The sequence below is a fragment of the Oncorhynchus tshawytscha genome, linkage group LG03 (assembly GCF_018296145.1).
Source record: "Oncorhynchus tshawytscha isolate Ot180627B linkage group LG03, Otsh_v2.0, whole genome shotgun sequence".
Taxonomy (NCBI): Eukaryota; Metazoa; Chordata; class Actinopteri; order Salmoniformes; family Salmonidae; genus Oncorhynchus; species Oncorhynchus tshawytscha.
The window spans coordinates 45517751-45537746 of record NC_056431.1 but is presented as its reverse complement, the minus strand read 5'-3'; the positions used below and the strand labels follow the sequence as shown (position 1 = coordinate 45537746).

Here is a 19996-nt window from a genome sequence, read left to right as displayed (position 1 = left end):
TTGTTTAACAAGTAATAAAAACAAATCGCTAAAAGATAGGGGTCAAAATGATTGGCAGCCATTTTCAGTACTCCAGCACCTTCCCCTTGTGAGGATAATGACATGGCCTTTTTTCAAAAATGTTTTATGAGATTGGAGAACACATTGGGAGGGATCTTGGAACATTCCTCCATACAGAATCTTTCCAGATCCTAGATATCAGCTTATGGACTGCCCTCTTCAATTCAAACCACAGGTTTTCGATGAGGTTTAAGTCCGGAGACTAAGATGGCTATTGCAAAATGTTGATTTTGTCGCCAATGGATTTGGATTGTGAGCTTGGGGTTATTGTCATACTGAAGGATTCACTTGCTGCCAAGTTTCAGCCTCCTGACAGAGGTAACCAGGTTTCTTTGCAAAAAGTTCCTGGTATTGGGCATAGTTTATGAGAGCTGGTCATGCAGATAAATGTAAGTCAGATAAATGAAAATACTATTTTTGCTGGGCTCTCAGGACTGATAGGCTTAACAAGGGCCCCAGGACCAGTGGAAGCAAAATGGACCCATAACATCAAAGATCCACCACCATATTTTACAGTAGGTATGGGGTTCATTTCTGCAAATGCATCCTAATTTAGACTCCAAACCCACCACTGGTGTGCTTGGCCAAAGAGTACTATTTTCATGTCATCCAACAAATATAAACTGGGAGTTTGCTAAATGACATTGGAACTTGGATTGGAACTGGTGCTACGGTCAGATGACATGAAAACAAAGCTCTTTGGCCACACACACACCAGTTGTGGGTTTGGAGTCTAAATTAGGAGGCATTTGCAGAAATTAACCCCATACCTACTGTAAAATATGTTGGTGAATCTTTGACGTTATGGAACTATTTTGCTTCCACTGGTCCTGGGGCCCTTGTTCAAGTCAACGACATCATGATCTTTACACAGTACCAGGACATTTTAGTCAAAACACCTGGTTTAGCCGAACACTTGGCCGCAAGTGGATCTTCCAGCAAGACAATAACCTCAAGCACAAATGAAAATCCACAAAGAAACAGTTAATTGACAACAAAGTCAACATTTTGCATTGACCCTCAGTCTCTGGGCTTGGACCCCATTGAAAGCTTGTCATTTGAATTGAAGAGGGCAGGCAGAACATAAGCACAGACATAGGATCTGTAAGATCCCTCTATGGAGGAATGTTCAAAGATCCCTTACATTATGTTCTCCAATCTCATAAAACATTTTAGAAAAAGGCTCAGTGTTGTTATCCTTAATGAAGAGCTGTAGTTAGTTTCAGAATGGGTGGCAAGGAGTAAGTTAGTCCTAAATATATATATTTTTTAAATAAAAGCATTGTATTTGGGACAAATCATTCACTAAACCGTAGTTTATTCTTGTAATGAATAATGTGGAAACTGAGCAAATGGAGGTGATTTAAACTGCTTGGTGTTACCCTGGATTGTAAACTGTCATGGTCAAAACATATTGATACAACTGTAGCTAAAATGGGGAGCAGTCTGTCCATAATAAAGCGCTGCTCTGCCTTAACAACACTGTCAACAAGGCAGGTCCCACAGGCCCTAGTTTTGTCGCACCTAGACGACCGTTCAGTAGGGTGGTCAGGTGCCACAAAGAGGGACATTAATGATATGCATGCAATCTGTCATGGCTCAAAGTGGAAGAGAGATTGACTTCATCACTACTTGTTTTTGTAAGAAGTGTTGACATGCTGAATGTACCGATCTGTTTGTTTTAAACTACTAGCACACAGCTCGGGACACCCATGCATAACCCACAAGACATGCCACCAGAGGTCTCTTCACAGTCCCAAAGTCCCGAACAGACTATGGGAGGCGCACAGTACTACATAGAGCCATGACTACATGGAACTCTATTCCACATCAGGTAACTGATACAAGCAGTAGAATCAGATAAAAGAAACAGGTAAAAATACACCTTATGGAACAGCGGAGACTCTGAAAAGATACACACACACACACAGGTACAGACACACGCATACACACACAAGCACAGGCACACGCACTCTACACACACGTACATTGTAATATTGTTGTAGGGTGGTATTATACATGTTGTATTGTAATTATGTAGTGGTGTAATAATGTTATATGATGTATTGTTTTATCTTTTGTTTTATATGTAATGTAAGTGCCTTAATGCGTTTGGACCCCTGGAAGAGTAGCTGCTGCCTTGGCAATTACTTGTTTAACAAAATCTATTTCTCTGAGCAACTGAATTAGTACGCTCCATATGTATAACCCCCCCAGTCATGTATTGGGTAAAAAAACACCAAAAACACCCTGAAGGGAGGCTGAAACATTGGTGTTTTTTTACCCAATACATGACTGTGGGGTTATACATATGGGTTTATTCTCCATTAGTCAGCACCTCTACACAAAATCATTTTCTTTGGTAGTGCGCCAGCTCATGCTTTCTATTAGACAATTGTATTAGTATAAAATAATATAATTTCCCAATTTTTGTTGGAGCATAGAGTATAGCTCAGTACTTGTGTTATTTGTTTTATACAGTCTATTTTGCTCATATTTGTCAAGGGTGCCACTAATGTTGGACCTGACTGGCTGCATGCGGAACTTTATGTCCGCATTACTTTGTTAAGTGGCAATTCACTGAGGAGAATAATAGCCAAGGATTTCTTCTTTGACAAGTATCTCCTTCACTTCTGCATTTCATTGGGTTGTTGATTCAGGTGTATGAAACCCAAATGAGTGACTGTTTTTTTAATCAAACTTGCTAATATGAGTAATGAAGTAGAGTAAATAATCGTCTCTCTACGGGCAGTGTGATAGAACTAATACACCGTCCCAAACCGTCAGCACAGTTTCTTTATTAGGAATTGATTTCTCCTCTCCTGAAACAGCTTGCACTGGATCACATTCTCCCTTATAGTGATTTCAGATATAGCGAGCTGCAATCTCAGGTGAGGCAGGCATACAGTAGCAGACTAAATTAGTTTGTCCCCTTTAAATCAACTGTCTGCTGGAGTTTTGCTTCTTTTTTTTTGTCAACACTAGGCTACATACAGAGACTTTTTTTTTTCACAGCAATTTAATATTTTTAAACAACCTCCAAAACAAGCCACAGTTGTTAATATCAGTATGAGAGAGAGGAGAGAGCAAAACACAGGGAGAGGGAAAGAGAGAGATAGAGGGGGTAGAGTGAAGGAGGTGGTGGAAGAGACAGACGACTGGAATCGGAAGCGTGATTAATCTGACAACCTTTAGAGCACTGAAAGGTTGGGAATCCTGAGGGAGCGCTGATGTCTGTAGGCCATGGAGGAGAAGCAGAGTGGAGAGCTGAGGAAAGGCCAGGAGTCAAGTGAGGTGTAAATCTACAGGAAGAACATCTCCTCAGGTAAAACCCTTGTCATTGGACAGTCTTCTTGTATATTGACATCAAAGGACTGGGAATGGAAATGATCACCTCTAACTATAATACAGTGTTTGCTCTGTGGACATGTACTGGATTGGTTTGAGTAAAGTCAAACTCATTAAGGCGATTTATTGACAGGATACTGACAATGACACTTGCATAATAAGCCAAGTTTACACAGACACTCCTGCTCCAATGACTTTGTCATGACGTTGCCCTCTTTGGGTACAGCGAGCACCATCCCCCTCTCTCTGTCTCCTACACTCAGGCTACTGCGACCTCAGGTCGTAAATTCCATGGAGGAGATTATCTCCTCATGGCCACAGTATAGAGAGAGAGTGAGTTTTCATAGAGAGAACAAAGGAATTTCTTCCACCTCACAGAACTTGAGGTCCGAACAACATTTATGTTCTGGAGAAGGTATAAAAAAGATCAGTGAAGAATCCAGCTATGAACTGGTCCATTTGGTACAATTTTGTGAAACTCATGGGAGTCAATACGGCCACATTACCATAACGCTGTTTATACAATAGCCTCAGATATGAGGCTTACATCTAATTGTTGTATAAGATGAATGAGTGAGGATGATACTGTTTGTGAAATTGTGTAATGTGATTTTGGACTGTTTAATGAAGAAAACTCCAATTCCCTTTGGAGTTTAACTAAATCAGAAGACCGCCCATAAGCACGGTTATGGTCTGGCGTCCAGGGACAGCCCTTTCTGCTCTTCCGAATAAAACCCCCACCTTGAGAATTTCTCAACAGACCATGTTTCTCTCAATTACGAGAGGACTAAGATTGAGACTAGCTGACCTCGATAACGAGAGGGCCAAGGTTTGAGAGGAGACCGAGCTTAAGGTTTGAGTAGATGGCAGAATCTTTTAACCATACCACGTGGTTAAACTCTTAGACTATCGATACCGACAGAATAAGAACAAGTCTTTGATATTAATTACTAGTCTGCAGCTAGGAATTCGGTATCATTGAACGCGAAGACCGACAACCGCCAAAACATCTATCCTATAATGACATGAATGAATGTCACTCTGAACTATCTATTCTAACCACGATAGAGAGAGAGAGAGTGGACAAACTCTCCAACAGAAACAAACTTTTCAACAGAGATCCCGACGACACACTGAGCGTAAATATATATATTGATTGCAATTGTTCCCGAATGAGTGAGTGTTCATGTGCAAAGGATTAGCATTTCAATTGTTATAATTATCAACTGTGTGTTTTCTTATCTCAGTCGAACCCCCACTTCCCTTTTGTACACCAAGCCGCGATGCCGGTTTATCCCACTAGGGAAACTCCTTTATCATTTCCTTGTAACTATCTACTGTTTGTTATGCATTTCTGTGAATTACTTAGTTAGTAAATAAATTATTTTAAGACAATTAATGTATGGATGACTCATAGTGAAGACTGGGTTTGTGCAGATAACCAACAATTTACGACGTTTGGAATGAGACTAACGTGAGGTAAAGAATACGTCATTAATCAGAAGACTAAAGGATCAGATATTAAAATATCTGAAAGTTATATTAGGAAAATTATAACTTTGTAATCTGAATATTTTCCTTGGTGCCCCCTAGTTAATTACAGTTACATGATTAATCAGTTTAATGGCCTAATAATAATTACAGAGAGTTATTTGATAAAGATTCATCTTCAGTTTAATGATGCCAAAGACACGACAACATGGATGTTAAACGAGTCACTGGAAGTGTCTGTCCCAAAAGCATGACCTGCGATGCTTATTGAAGGTCGGATATAATGCTTTTTAAAATTATGTCTAAGGGGACAGACAAATATTAATACGGTCACATGATTTAAAGCACAGACTAGTTCATGCTTGCTTTTGTCAAGCTTTATAATTTTCTCTGTGATACATCTCTTTAATAAACGGAGACCTTTGAATAAAAGGTATCAGCACAGAGAGTTGTTTGACCCTTGTAACCCTGCTGGGCAGACTGTGAACTTCTGAGGCTCCTGAAAAGCATCGTCTGATCCTTATTATACCTCAGTGGTCTGATCAGCAAGCTTTAGACGGAGGGAGCAGTAGGTTTGAGGTTTTGCCAGGTCCAAGATGAAACGTAGCGCGCCCCTCTGAAATGGCCTCAAGCGCAGTCCACTGGAATTTGTTGCATATTCATTTCTGTTACATGATGCAGGGCACAAATAGGTGTCGGGCAAGTCTAATCAGCCGCCGAACATAAAGTTTGTCTCAGCATACACTACACATCCCCTGTCTAATTCCAGCAGACCACATCGAGCTAGCAAACAAAGCGATCAAAGCTTTTCTAAAGCGACTGTAAACCAGACATGGCACAATAGCAAGTGAGCAGATTGAGGGAGAACCTCAAGGGAAAGATATCAGAGGCAATTTCTTCAAACAACACTCCATAGTTCTCCCTGACACGAGATCAGTCAGCTTTGGTGCTGAAGTTTCTGGACAAGGTTTGCCTTACTTATTTGCAGGCACACAGTGGTAGACATTTAGTAGCAGAGCAGTTTATAGCAAAGTTCTGCACAGTTAGCAGACAGATCTGTAGTTTGGTTCTACCTGCAGGCATCTGCTACAAGTTTCTGCCCAGACTTCACAGATTCCCGTTCCAAATCCAATCCAATTTTATTGGTCACATACACGTGTTTAGCAGATGTTATTGCGAAATGCTTGTAAAGTTGGTTGACTTGTGAAGCCAGTTCCCTCACCTTCAGTGAAGACCATGTTCTTGGGCTAAATGTATACTCTCTTTTTTAGTAGCATGCAATCATGGAGGGTCTGCGGGCTGGCATCATGTCGTTGAGGTTAATTACAGGCAATTAAAAGCCAGTTGGCTGTTGAGCTGACACTGGCTTGGATGAATAGTAGTTTACCGTCTGCACAGATGGGTCCCTGTGTGGAGAGATGGGAGAGGAGGTTGAGATGGAGGAAGAAGGGGCAAGTCTCTGTCACTCTTCCTGTGGTGCTGTGCCAGTCTTTAGGAGAGGCTGATGTCCTTCATACTGCTTTTATCCAGCTTGGTTTAAGGAAGAAATCCCAAAAGAGAGAGGTACTGTGTTGGTAGGTCCTCAGCTACTGTAAAGCTGCTATTGTTTGCCAGTAAATAACTCTCTATCTCTCAAATTCTCTATTGCGATAGCAGAAATTGGAGCATATTGTGTTGATAGTGATTGGAATTGAAGTTATTGTAGACAGATAAATCTGACATTTTAATCAGATATTCATCAGATTCAGTAAATATGATGTCTTCCTCATGTGCATAGTGCACAGTTTCTATAAAAGTTTAAACATCCATAAACATCCAGAGCCGCATTACTTCCTCTCAGCCTTATTGGAATTCATATGCTCTTATAGTCCTCTTCCATGTTAATGACCTGTCGTTAGTCTCCGCTCCAGTTGGGTCTTGCTGCAGCTTCTTAGAGGTAGCATTCTGGAGCTGACTGAGATGCAATATGCTTCACATCCATTATTGATCCATGATTAACTGGGGTTCAGCAGGCCTCTCAACTTAAACACTTTAAGTGGGCTGGAAATTCTTGGCACAGGATGTGTCTCTGTCTGCATCCTGGGGGCTTTATGGAACGACGCCAAATTAAAAAATGTTTTATGTCCTTTAATCATTTTCTGTTTACCCAATCACACGTAAACAAATCAACAGGGAGAAATCATCAGCATATGAACAAACTCCAATTATTATCTCTGAAGATTCAAGATAGCAACTGCCAGCTCCACTTGTGATTGCGGATAATGGCTATGTGAAGTGATTATTAAAACAGGACGATGGGCGGTAGCTCACTGGGCCGACTCACCCCCCTGTCTAAAGTCCTTCTGTGGCGTGCAGGGCCAGTCTCCTTTCTCTCTCGATACTTTGATGCTGATGCACCGTGACACTGATGGTGCACACGGATGACCTTTGAGCGTACTGGCGTGCTCAGGCAACACTTGCTGCATGTGTTTGTGTCCCTGATACAGGCTAATGAGGATGTGTCTGTCGGCTGTAGCCGGAGCTGGGCGATCCACTCCAGTATGAAGAGAAGAGCCAGGATACAGCTGCTGCCAGCGGGGCTCTAATCACAGCTTACTGCCTGAGACACACTGCCAACTCACCACGGGCGGGAGAGAGAGAGAGAGAGGGTGCTCTGCTCTGCTCACCACCCACTCACTACACTGCACTCTCGTGCACCCATACATACTGACGCCATGGCACATAGTTACATCATATGGGGGTGATTGGAGTGTTAGGGTATACTCTCTGAAACCTTTTCCCAACAATATTTGATTTAGTGATAATCATGGTAATCATGATTGATCGTGTCATTGCTGTTAAGTAATTGATGCATAAGGAACAAACAAGTTTTCGTATTACATACATTAGTGTCATTTAATAATAATATGCTATTACTGTGAAGATGCCATGTGTTGCCTGGTGACACAGAAAAACAGACATAAATATTGCTGTTCTATGTTGCTAATATTCAGGGGGTCTTAATATATGCAGTGCCTTCAGAAAGTATTCACACCCCTTCAATTTTTACACATTTTGTTATGTTACAAAGTGGCTTTAAAATGTTTTTTTGTTAATGATCCACACACAATACTCTGTAATGTCAAAGTGGAAGACAAATTATATGTTTTTTTAAAATTATTATTAAAAATTAAACACTCATATATCTTGGTTAGATAAGTATTCAACCCCCTGAGTGAATACATGTTAGAATCACTGTTGGCAACAATTACAGCTGTTAATGTTTTGGAGTAAGTTTCTAAGAGCTTTGCATACCTGGATTGTACAATATATGCCTATTATTCTTTTTAAAATTCTTCAACTTCTGTCAAGTTGGGGGTTGATCGTTGCTAGACAGCCATTTTCAAGTCTTGCCATTGATTTTTCAAGCCGATTTAAGTAAAAACTGTAACTAGGCCACTCAGGAACATTCAATGTTGTCTTGGTAAGCAACTCCAGTGTATATTTGTCCTTGTGTGTTTGGTTTTTGTCCTGCTGGAAGTTGAATTTGTCTCCCAGTGTCTGTTGGAAAGCAGACTGAAATCATTTTTCCTCTATAATTTTGCCTGTGCTTAGCTCTATTACATTTATTTTCATCCTATATAACTCCCTAGTCCTTGCCCAAGACAAGCATACCCATAACATGATGCAGCCACCACCATGGTTGAAAATATGAAGAGTGGTACTTAGTTAAGTGTTGTGATGGACTTTCCCCAAACATAACACTTTGTATTCAGGAGGTAATTCCTTTACCTCCTTTATTTTGCAGTTTTACTTTAGTGCCTTATTGCAAACAGGATGTATGTTCTGGAATATTTTTATTCTGTACAGGCTTCCTTCTTATCTCTTTGTCATATAGGTTAGTATTGTGGAGTAACTACAATGTTGTTGATCCATCCTCAGTTTTCTCCTATCAGAGTCATTATACTTTGTAACTGTTTTAACTGTAACTGTCTTTCCTTTCTCACCTGCAACTGAGTTCGGAAGGACGCCTGTATCTTTATAGTGACTGGGTGTATTGCTACACCATCCAAAGCGTAATTGATCATTTCACCATGCTCAAATAAATATCCAGTGACTTGCTTTTTTATTTTCACCCATCTACCAATCGGTGCCCTTCTTTGTGAGGAATTGGGAAACCTCCCTGGTCTTTGTGGTTGAATCTGTGCTTGAAATTCACTTTTCGACTGAGGGACCTTACCGATAATTGTATGTGTGGGGTACAGAGATGGGGTAGTCATTCCGAAATCATGTTAGCCACTAGTATTGCACTCAGAGTGAGTCCATGCAACTTCTTATGTGACTTGTTAAGCACATTTTTACTCCTGTACTTATTTAGGCTTGCCATAACAAAGGGGTCGAATACTTATTGACTCAAAACATTCAGCTTTTCATATGTTATTCATTTGTAAAAAAATAAAATAATAATAATAATAATGTAAAAGCAAAATTATACTTTGGCATTGTGGGGTATTGTGTCTAGGTCAGTGACACACAATCAGTTAAGTGTAGACCTTCAACAAAGATTTCTAGATTCTTGAATGTTACTTTGTGGTGTATCCTTTCAGACTGTGAATATGGTCATGACAGTGTCATAATCGCAGCACTCTTATTTTTCAAGTGCAGATTTTACAGAACTGACAAGGGAGAAATAGAATCTGTTGTAGAATACAAGGAACAGGACATCCTCCTCAGAATACCTAAAACAATGACTACACGAGACTGTACCATTGGTTAAAAAACTGGGCCATGAGTGTGTGCATGCGTGTATACCTGCGTACGTACAACCCTGCATGTGCATACGTCTGTTTACCTGTGTGTGTGTGTGTGTGTGTATGTGTGTATGTGTGTGCGTGCGTGCGTGTGTGTGTGCGTGTGTGTGTGGAGCTGAAAAGCCGAGCAGCTTTGGAATCAGTGTGAAGTCTCAGCGGCACATCCCACTTTATCCGGCCAGTCTGCTCTCCCGGGTCACATCCGAATGCGGCCCCATTAAATATTCACTGGCACTCGGAGGACATCACCTTAGGGGAGGCCTGCCTAGCCAACACCTGCCCCAGCCCTTCACTGCTCTCTACCTCAGGCTGCCTTGACATACCGACCTGGAGTTTGGGAGTGTGATGTTTTTCCTTTGAAGTTGTCAGAAAGCCTTGTGTTGATAGAGCAGCTGTGGATTTTTTGTAAATAGACAGCCCTCTTTGCAATGTAAAGTGAAGAAAACATTATATCAGGTGTCTCTTCAAAAGTGTATTTATTTATTTTGACTATTTCATTCATACAGTACCAGTCAAAAGTTTAGACACACCTACTCATTACCAGGTTTTTCTTTATTTTTACTATTTTATATAATGTAGAATAATAGTGAAGACATACAAACTATGAAATAACACAAATGGAATCATGTAGTAACCAAAAAAGTGTTGAACAAATCAAAATATATTTTCTATTTGAGATTCTTAAATGTAGCCACCCTTTTCCTTGATGACAGCTTTGCACACTCTTGGCATTCTGTCAACCAGCCTCGTGAGGTAGTCACCTGGAATGCATTTCAATTAACAGGTGTACCTTGTTAAGTTAATTTGTGGAATTTCTTTCGTTTTTAATGCGTTTGAGCCATTCAGTTGTGTTGTGACAAGGTAGGGGTGGTATACAGAAGATAGCCCTACTTGGTAAAAGACCAAGTCCATATTACGGCGAGAACAGCTCAAATAAGCAAAGAGAAATGAAGGTCAGTCAATCTGGAAAATTTCAAGAACTTTTAAAGTTTCTTCAAGTGCAGTCACAAAAACCATCAAGCGCTGTTATGAAACTCGCTCTCATTGGGACCGCAATAGGAAAGGAAGACACAGAGTTACCTCTGCTGCAGAGGATTAGTTCATTAGAGTTACCAGCCTCAGAAATTGCAGCCCAAATAAATGCTTCACAGAGTTCAAGTAACAGACACATTTCAACATCAACTGTTCAGAGGAGACAATGTGAATCAGGCCTTCATGGTCAAATTCATGGTCAAAGGGACACCAATAATAGGAAGAGACTTGTTTGGGCCAAGAAACACGAGCAATGGACATTAAGACCAGTGGAAATCTGTCCTTTGGTCTGATGAGTCCAAATTTGAGATTTTGGGTTCCAACCGCCGTCTCTTTGTGAGACGCAGAGTAGGTGAATGGATGGTTCCCATCGTGAAGCATGGAGGGGGAGGTGTGATGGTGTTAGGGTGCTTTGCTGGTGACTATGTCCATGATTTATTTAGAATTCAAGGCACACTTAACCAGCATGTACACCATCCCATCTGGTTTGAGCTTAGTGGGACTATCATTTTTTTTTTTTTAAAAGGACCATGACACAAAACACACCTCCAGGCTGTGTAAAGGCTATTTGACCAAGGAGAGTGATGGAGTGTGGCATTAGATAACCTGGTCTCCATAATCACCTGACCTCAACCCAAATGAGATGGAAAAGCAGCCAACAAGTGCTCAGCATATGTGGGAACTCCTTGAAGACTGTTGTAAAAGCATTCCTCGTGAAGTTGGTTGAGAGAATGCCAAGAGTGTAAAAAGCTGTCATCAAGGCAAAGGGTGGCTACTTGTTAGAGTCTCAAATATATTTAGATTTTTTTAACACTACTACATTGCTACATGATTCCATATGTGTTATTTCATAGGTTTGATGTCTTCTCTATTATTCTACATTATATAAAATAGTAAAAATAAAGAAAAACCTGGTAATGAGTAGGTGTGTCTAAACTTTTGTCTGTATGTTTTGCCATTTGGAGCTTGTGTATTTAAAAAAAAGGTTTTACCTTTATTTAACTAGGTATCGTGGAATTGTAGTACTGTATATGATTTCGACTGCCTACATATCGTTTTATTATGATTCCTACTGCCTACATACATTTTTATTGAGTAGGTTGCAGAGTATGTTCTCAACATCTTTTTGACAATGGTTTCACTCTGTACTACATTGCTTACTGCTATGGATTTTTCCAGCACATTCTCCAATTTTACTGTAGCCTGTACTGAGTTCCTCTCCTTTGAATGTCCTTAAGTTGGCACTGCAGGAAACTGATTAATTGAATTTTTTTTAATGTTCAGTGGCTGTCCCTAGGCTTACAATGATTGAGGAGATAGTCCCTCTCTGTAGGAGAGGCAGTGATGTGTATAAAAATAATATCTTTCATTTAACAGCTCTCCTCTCCAAAGTGCTACTGGAATTTCTCCTCTAAAACATAGAGCTTTGTTTGGTAGACAACTGATGGGTAAAGCACTTGATTAGGAATGCAAAAGACTTAGGTTTTGATAGGTTTTATATCCATCATTGGTCAACTAGGTTTTTGCTTCAGGTTATTTCTGATGACTAGACATGCTCATGATCAAATAGTACAACCTTAGGTGAGTTGTAAAACACCCATAACTCTGTTGATATTCCCCTAGCATTGACACGATAAATCACTTTTGTGTTCAAGGACAATAGGGAAAAAGACCTCTGATAATCTCTCTGAAGTTTCAGTTTGCTAATTAGCGTCCAACCTTGAAGTGCGATACCCAGTCACAAAAGTCACCATCTGTCAGTACAATGCTGCGTAGGCCTGTGTGATGTTGATGTGTTCGTAGCTCTCTGACTGTGTTTGTTTTGGCTGCAGGGACTTCTACTACATAACCATGCTGCGTGACCCCGTCTCCCGCTACCTGAGCGAGTGGAAGCACGTGCAGCGAGGTGCCACCTGGAAGACCTCCCTGCACATGTGTGACGGGCGCTCGCCCACACAGGACGAACTGCCCACCTGCTACAGCGGGGATGACTGGTCGGGCGTCACCCTAACCGAGTTCATGGACTGCCCGTCCAACCTGGCCAACAACCGACAGGTGCGCATGCTGGCCGACCTCAACCTGGTAGGCTGCTACAACCTGTCCTCCATGAACGAGAGCGATCGCAACCACATCCTGCTGGGCAGCGCCATGAACAACCTGAAGAACATGGCCTTCTACGGACTGACAGAGTTCCAGCGCAAGACGCAGTACCTGTTTGAGCGGACGTTCAGCCTGCGCTTCATCGCCGCCTTCACTCAGATCAACAGCACGCGCGCCGCCAACGTGGACCTGAGCGAGGCTGTGCGCCGTCGCATCGAGGAGCTCAACTATCTGGACGTGCAGCTGTACGAGTATGCCAAGGACCTGTTCCTCCAGCGCTTCCAATACACCCGCCAGCGCGAGCACCAGGCGGAGCGATTGAAGAGGCGTGAGGAGCGCCGATGGCTTCGGGAGCAGAGGGAGCAGAGCAGGGCCTCACTCCCCAGACGCCGGGGGTACGGGGGCGGAGGCGACCTGGCCACAACCACTGAAGACTACACCAGCCAGGTGGCCCGCTGGTGAGGTCTTACCCTGGCCACGCACACAGAGAGAGGTCACTGGTGATCACCTCCAGAATCATCTCACATGGTACTCTTTCTCTCTCTGCCTCTGTCAATCTCTCTCTATCGCTCTGTCTTTTTCTGTCTACTATCTCTATCTTTATCTCTTTCTCAGCTTCAGTGTGATCCTAGCGCTCTGCTAAAGTTTCTTTCTGGTTATGAAACTGCCAAGTCTGTGAGTCAGTATCACAGAAGCTCTGCCTTGGAGTGCCCTTTGGTGTCTTAGATCTTCAAATGGATGGTTTAATGTATTTATTTGTAATGAATTGTTTTGCTGCTCCTTTGCTTTCCTGCCTCTTAGTCATGGTTATTTATTATCATGTAGATTATGATAACTCTTTAAAGGCAGTAAGTTAAGCTTAAAGAAGACACAATCAAAAGATGCTGCTAGCAAATACATTTTTATTGGGACTCACTGTCAAGGGGTGGATATCAATCAGTGTTTTTTTGTTGCGACTGACAGGAATATAGTAGTTCAACAGAAAACAATATAAAAGTGCTGATTCTCGCATGTCATGTGTCCATATTATATCTGAGAGACGGTTTGAGGATGGAGAGTTACTTCCAAAAGAAATGATGAGAGCCAAAAGTACACCGACTTAGAAAATATTTGTCTTTGTTTACGTAGCTACTGTTTTCTTAATGGGACCTTGCAAATTGACGACTTCTCAGAAATAAGATAATGTATTTAGTTTCATTTTATCATGGCAGTTTCAATTATATTTACATTTCCCTCACACAAATATAGTGTAGTTGTAGTCAGTCAAGATAATGTCAGACGTTTTGATTATGATGCAAAAATGTTTTCTAGGGTGCAATATTCAGTAGAGTTTGTCTACATGCAACACCGTTCAAGTTTCAACTGGGAGGAACTGCTGTTTCTGTTCATCCACTGTTCATCCACTATCTGTGTGTTGGAATGTGAAGTCAATCATAAACTCACAAAGAGAGGATTACCCTGAAGAAAACCAGCCTGATTTCTATTCTGCACTGACCAGACTTACCACATTCAGCTTTCACATTACAAATGGAAAGAACTCCTCAAGGAAGATTTTTCAAAAATGTTAAGCTCGGATTGTTTAAGTAGTCTTCTCCAGAAGGTAAAGATAACCAGTAGGTAAATGCTCTAGGTGAGGTCTGAGGAGCCAGGTCAGTGTGGTTGGTGTGTGGACTGACTGTCAATGAGGTGATCAGCATTCGGCCCTCGTGCTCACCCCGTCACACTCCGTGGTTTAACATGTTTGTGGAGCCCACGCCAACGGCTTTGTGGGCTGTGAGGGGGGTTCTAATGCTACCAGAATAACAGCCTGAGATGACACGGTAGCAGAATACAGTAGTTTCCTGTAGTATGAAGGAGATGAAATGTACCACATCTAGTTTCATGTCTGATTGTCCCCCTCAAAACACAGGTAACTTCTGAATGAACATTAAACAAACTTGAAAGTATCAAACGAGATTAATCTAATTGTTATGGTTGAATTACTTGCAGATGGCTGTGATGATGATGTCATTTTAGATTCAATCATGGATTTGCTATTCTGATCTGTTGTTCTGTTGTGAACATTTCAACTCTCCAATGACAATATTTTTTTTATAAAAACATGAATTTGCTGCTGCTTTCATTTTCACATTTATCCTGTTTTTACTTGATTTTTTCAGAAGATGTATGTCTGTCTGATCACTGAGCACAGCTTTGGTCCATTAACCTTAACCGATGAGTGGAAGTTTTTGTTGTTTAAGTAAGTTTGTATCCAGTTAGTTGATTGACTGTAATGTAATAGTAACTATTATCACAGTTTGGGTTGGTATCCCTAATCCAGATTAGTCCTGCTCTTGTACTAAAAAAACTGCTAAATGGAAAAGCTCTATTGAAAATTATTTTTCATTCAGGAATATGCAGCATCTGTTTGCAGGAAACATTGCTCAAGCTATACAATTATTGGAGTGTGTGTGCGTGCGTACCATTATTGTATATTGACCACAAGTTTGCCTGCAATTTCAGTGAGCCAACACACCATGTTTATACAATGCCCCAGCATTTTCAAACCAACATTATGGATACAATACCAAGTTTTATTTCGGGGGGGGGGTGGGGTGGAATGTGCTGTGAAGCAATCTCCCTGATGAAAAAAACTGCTTATATTCATGTAGTTGTTATCTGCTCAAACTTACGGTAGTGTGATGTGTATATTGACGCAAAGTCTGAAAAGTCTGAAATGAATATTTCAAACCTATTATCCTTATCAGACCTCAGTGTAAATATAGCGATGAAATCAAGCCTAAAAAGAGAATGTCACACTAGATATTGTACTGCCATCCCCAAAGCCCTGTGACATGCCATGTTGTGAAAGAGTGATTTGAATGAACTTCAACTGCCACTCAACTTAAGTGCACATCTTTGAAAAACAGGTAATCTTGCATTTATTTATTGCAAACAAGGGAGTTTGTCTAAAAGGAAAAAGGTTATAATACCATCACACGAGGGAGAACTTTCTACATTTATGTATCTGTATGTTCCTGTTCAAATTGCTGTGTATGAAAAGGACAGTCTTGATGCCATTTGATGTGTTATACTTTATCAGCAATGTTCTTGTCAGGTCTGCAAGGCTGGGTGAATACTACTTCAGATATTAGAAATAAATGCATTGAACAAACATGACCCTTTTCTGCCTGGAATCATTGGTATGAAGCCATAGACATTAGGAAAGTTATTCACCGACATTTAACCACATTCATGAGGTCTTGACCTTTAAAATGCAATACAAGCACTAGCTTCGTCCGTGTTAGCAAACAGCCCAGATAAACACAGTCCCAGTCAGGTGACCAGGCGTCCAACATCTATCTTCATCAGTAGGTCATGCACTGTCGAAATTAAACTTGTTTACGTGAATTATTAGCATTGGTTGTGTTTGCAAGATTTTTTGGCCTGTATTTTCTCCACCAATATTTTCATAATCATGCATCATAATGAAGTGTGGTATAGTGGATGTGTTTCACTTCATGTGTGTGTCTGTCTCCTGAGGATTGCATTTCAATGGGATATATTATATGCATTGTAAAACACGAAAATTAGGCAGAAAGGAGAGGACCATTGAGAAGAACACTACTTGTTAAAGGAAATATTCAAGTTCCTTTCCTGTTGCTATAGTGAGATTATTACTAAGGGAGAAATAAGGGAACAAGGGAGAATAATTCAGAATGTTCTGGTCCAGAAATAGCAGTTTATATATACAGGTATATGCACTGTACAATCATCAGTCTCTTTCATTTGCTGTTATTCAGCAGTGACAAGGGATGGAAATATTGGTCTGCTTACAAGACACTGATTGGACTATTACCTGCCTAATACAAGCTTCTCTCTATGCAGGAAATTGCCCTGACTCTCAACTTAATGCAGTTAATAAGTTGAATGAATGAAGACTCATCTTCTTTCAAAAAGCTCATTCATTTTATTGCAAAAAAAAGTGGAACCACCAGACAGGAACCACCAGACAGACAGACAGACTCTGCTGTTTAGTCTACTCCCGACAGATCCCGCTTATTTCCTCCTAGCTGTGGTATGAGGAAGGAAAATGACTCATACCCACAAACAAGGAGAATAGCTTCTCAGACAGGTAACATAACATGTACTGTATTATTTTATATGCTCCTGCTTTGTGGTAATAATCCTGCTGGGTTTGTTTGAGGAAGTTCAGATGTCTGGATTATTATTGTGTGCAGACAGGCACCTTTAGTGAAATGTGAAATCACCGTTGATTTTTTTTACTGTTGGCTGATGTGAACAAACAGTTTTCCACCTCCACAAACGGATCGTTACACTATCAGGATATAATGTCATGTAAAACCCATTGTCGTACATATATACTATATTTCTTCCCTAAATAACTGATTATTATTATTCTATTGTGAAAGCTTTCTGAGCTTTTCTACTGATCGTGCCCCACTCGAGTGCCAGCCGTATGAAAGGAAAAGGTTCACATCTGTTCTAAGCAATCACTCTGCAGCGAAGTCTGACATTCTTATTAAATCTATGACTCTATAGCTAGATCATAGATGACAGTGTTCTATCCTCAGTCCAATGTTTTGAGACAATATTTGAGTCCAACATTGTAAGTCTTCTCTGTTCTTAAATGTGATGTCCTGGTGCCTCTAGGGCAATTCAGAAAGATGATTGAGGATCTTATTAATGATGAATGTGTTTGCATTTGATGAAGATGTTTTTCTTTCTGCTTCCGTTTTGTATTTATATTTTGATGTGGGTTTTTTCTGTAATTTATGTAATTCAGGGCTCATCTTTAAAAGAGACATTGGTCTCAGTATGACCCCCCTGATAAAATAAAGGTTAAATCAAATCAAATAAAAGTCCAATATTTACTGACAGTGATTAACACATTTAATTGTTAACATGATTATATGTTGTATGATTGTACAGCTTGTTATAATGCAATGTATTGTCAATTAAAGACTGACCCAGAAACCTAGCATTTCCCTACTGAATCCAGTCTACTCAAGATAAGAGCACCCTGCTGTGATTTATCTTGCACAGCAGTTGACAGAACCAGTTTTATGGCAAAAACATTTCGACAATATCAGTAACGTTCAGAAACATGGTCACCCTAGAAAGACAGCACCTAATAAAGTTACTCAAAGGCGAGCAGTGCATTTGTAAGTTACTAAGTTAGTAAGTAGTAAAGAGGACATAGTTATTTTTGGCAACACCAAAAAATAGACTTCTGTGTTTTGAAATGAAGTAAATCAACCATATGTATATAAAAATGTTGTGTAGTATTTTGACTCAGCTCTTTAGCACGTTAGCCTGTGACATACTGTTTCTGCCTGGTTGGCCGATCACTGCCACCATGATGGGCCTCTTGGTCTTGAGAAACTGGGGTCTCCAGCGGAGGAGGCCAAGGACCGCCTGGTGGAACCTGTCTCCAGCCAGAGTGTACAGAGCCAGGTTGAAGAAGGTGTTGAGCCCTGCCAGGGGTCTGGAGATGGTGTAGGCTGCATTGACCCCTATCAGCAGCATACAGGGCACCGGCCTTTGGGCTTCCATCTGGGTGTACACCCGCAGGGCACGGAGGATGTGGAAGGGTGTGAAGCATAGCACAAACACAACCAGGATCAGCACAGTCATCCTGCGGGCACGCACCCTGTTCGGACGGCCCTCATGTGGCCCACCGGCCAGCTCACATGCAACACGGATGTAACTCAGGCACACCACCACTAGGGGGAGTAGGTAGCCCAGGACAGTGAGTAGCCAGCCATAGACCCACACCTCTTCTGGATCATTACTAGCAAAATCCAGGCATGACGTCATATTGTTCTCAGTCTTCTTCACAGTGATCATGTGGACCATGGGTATAATCTCCAACACAGATATGAACCACACAGCCAGGCAGGCGATCACACCCCAGCTCGTCCTCTGCACCTGGGCTGCCCTCAGCGGGTGGACCACGACCACATAGCGGAACACACTCAGGCAGGTCAGGAAGAGGATGCTGCCGTACAGGTTGAAGTGGAAGCTAAAGCGAACAATGCGACACATGGCCTCGCCCATGATCCAGTCGTCGTGGATGTAGTAGTGGACCAGGAAGGGCAGACACAGAACATACAGGAGGTCTGCCAAGGCAAGGTTCACCATGATGATGCTGCTGCTCTTCCATGGGCGCAGCCTGACCACGTAGATGATGATTGAGTTGATGTTACCCACAAGCCCCACTACAAATATGATCCCATACATGATCGGAAGGTAGGATCTCTTTATGTAGTCATCCACTGGAAAACATTCAGGAGTCTTATTATCCCTGTCTTCACTAGCCATGGTTGTGTTGTGTGAGCCAACAAAATGTCCTAAGACAAACACAAGTGGAGATTGCTCATGCTATTAAAATAAAAATCATAGAAAAAAATAGAGAATCGCAGAAAGAAATTGGATGAGGGAAATGCATCTGTTCTTACTATTAGCTGCAATGCTGCTCCAGTATCTGTGTGTCACTTCTGAATTTCCTGATTCTTCAGGCAGCAGTCAGTTTGAACAGCATCCCAGAGCCCTCCCCCAAAGAATGTGTAGCGCGCCCATTAGTTCTTCAGCAGGATGCATTAGGTGTCCTTGCAGCTTTAAAGGTATCAAAGATCTACTCTAACTAAGCCCACAAGAATCAGTAGTAGTGATTTATACAGTACAGTTGTGATTTGACACAATGGTTAGATTACTTGAGATTGGTGGGTTTAAATAGAAAGTAGAGAATTATACCATTACAACCTCATTGAGAGTGATTTTAGGTCACACATTAAACCAAATTGTGCAACATCATACTTTGACATGTTTTATGTAAATCATTGTGATTAACTGCATTTGTTGTTTTTAAGAATTCCCTGATCCCACATTCCTGGAAGATGTGTCACCCCTGTCTGCTTGACTGAGGACACAAACAGCAGACATACCTTCACCTCTAAGTTATTGTTCAACTAAGAATGATCACATAGAATGTCCTTTCATTTCCTTATTAGACAGCCTGGTCTCATAGACTAGACATAATATTGTAAACATAAATCCGGGAGAATCAAATTAGATGGCTATTTAAGGCAAAAACAATATAAGGTGGTTGGTTGGGCGTACAACGCGAATGTCTAGCAACCCCAATGGTTGGGAGAATCTCATCACGGACAACT

The 19996-nt window shown here is 41.2% G+C and overlaps 2 protein-coding genes across 2 annotated transcripts in view; one reads left to right on the top strand and one right to left on the bottom strand.

Moving 5' to 3' along the window:
- The window catches only part of LOC112237150 (heparan-sulfate 6-O-sulfotransferase 3-B-like), a 104359-nt gene extending 86669 nt beyond the window's left edge, over positions 1-17690 (top strand). Inside the window, exon 2 of the mRNA XM_024405766.2 lies at positions 12554-17690. Coding sequence (XP_024261534.1) covers positions 12554-13283 — 730 coding nt within the window. The 3' untranslated portion in view covers positions 13284-17690. The remainder of the gene's footprint in view (positions 1-12553) is intronic.
- On the bottom strand, positions 16751-19307 carry LOC112245596 (2-oxoglutarate receptor 1). Its single transcript, XM_024413723.2, has one exon. The coding sequence runs from the start codon at positions 19143-19145 to the stop codon at positions 18117-18119; it is 1029 nt and encodes a 342-aa protein (XP_024269491.1). The 5' UTR covers positions 19146-19307; the 3' UTR covers positions 16751-18116.
- Between the last annotated feature and the right edge of the window lie 689 nt (positions 19308-19996).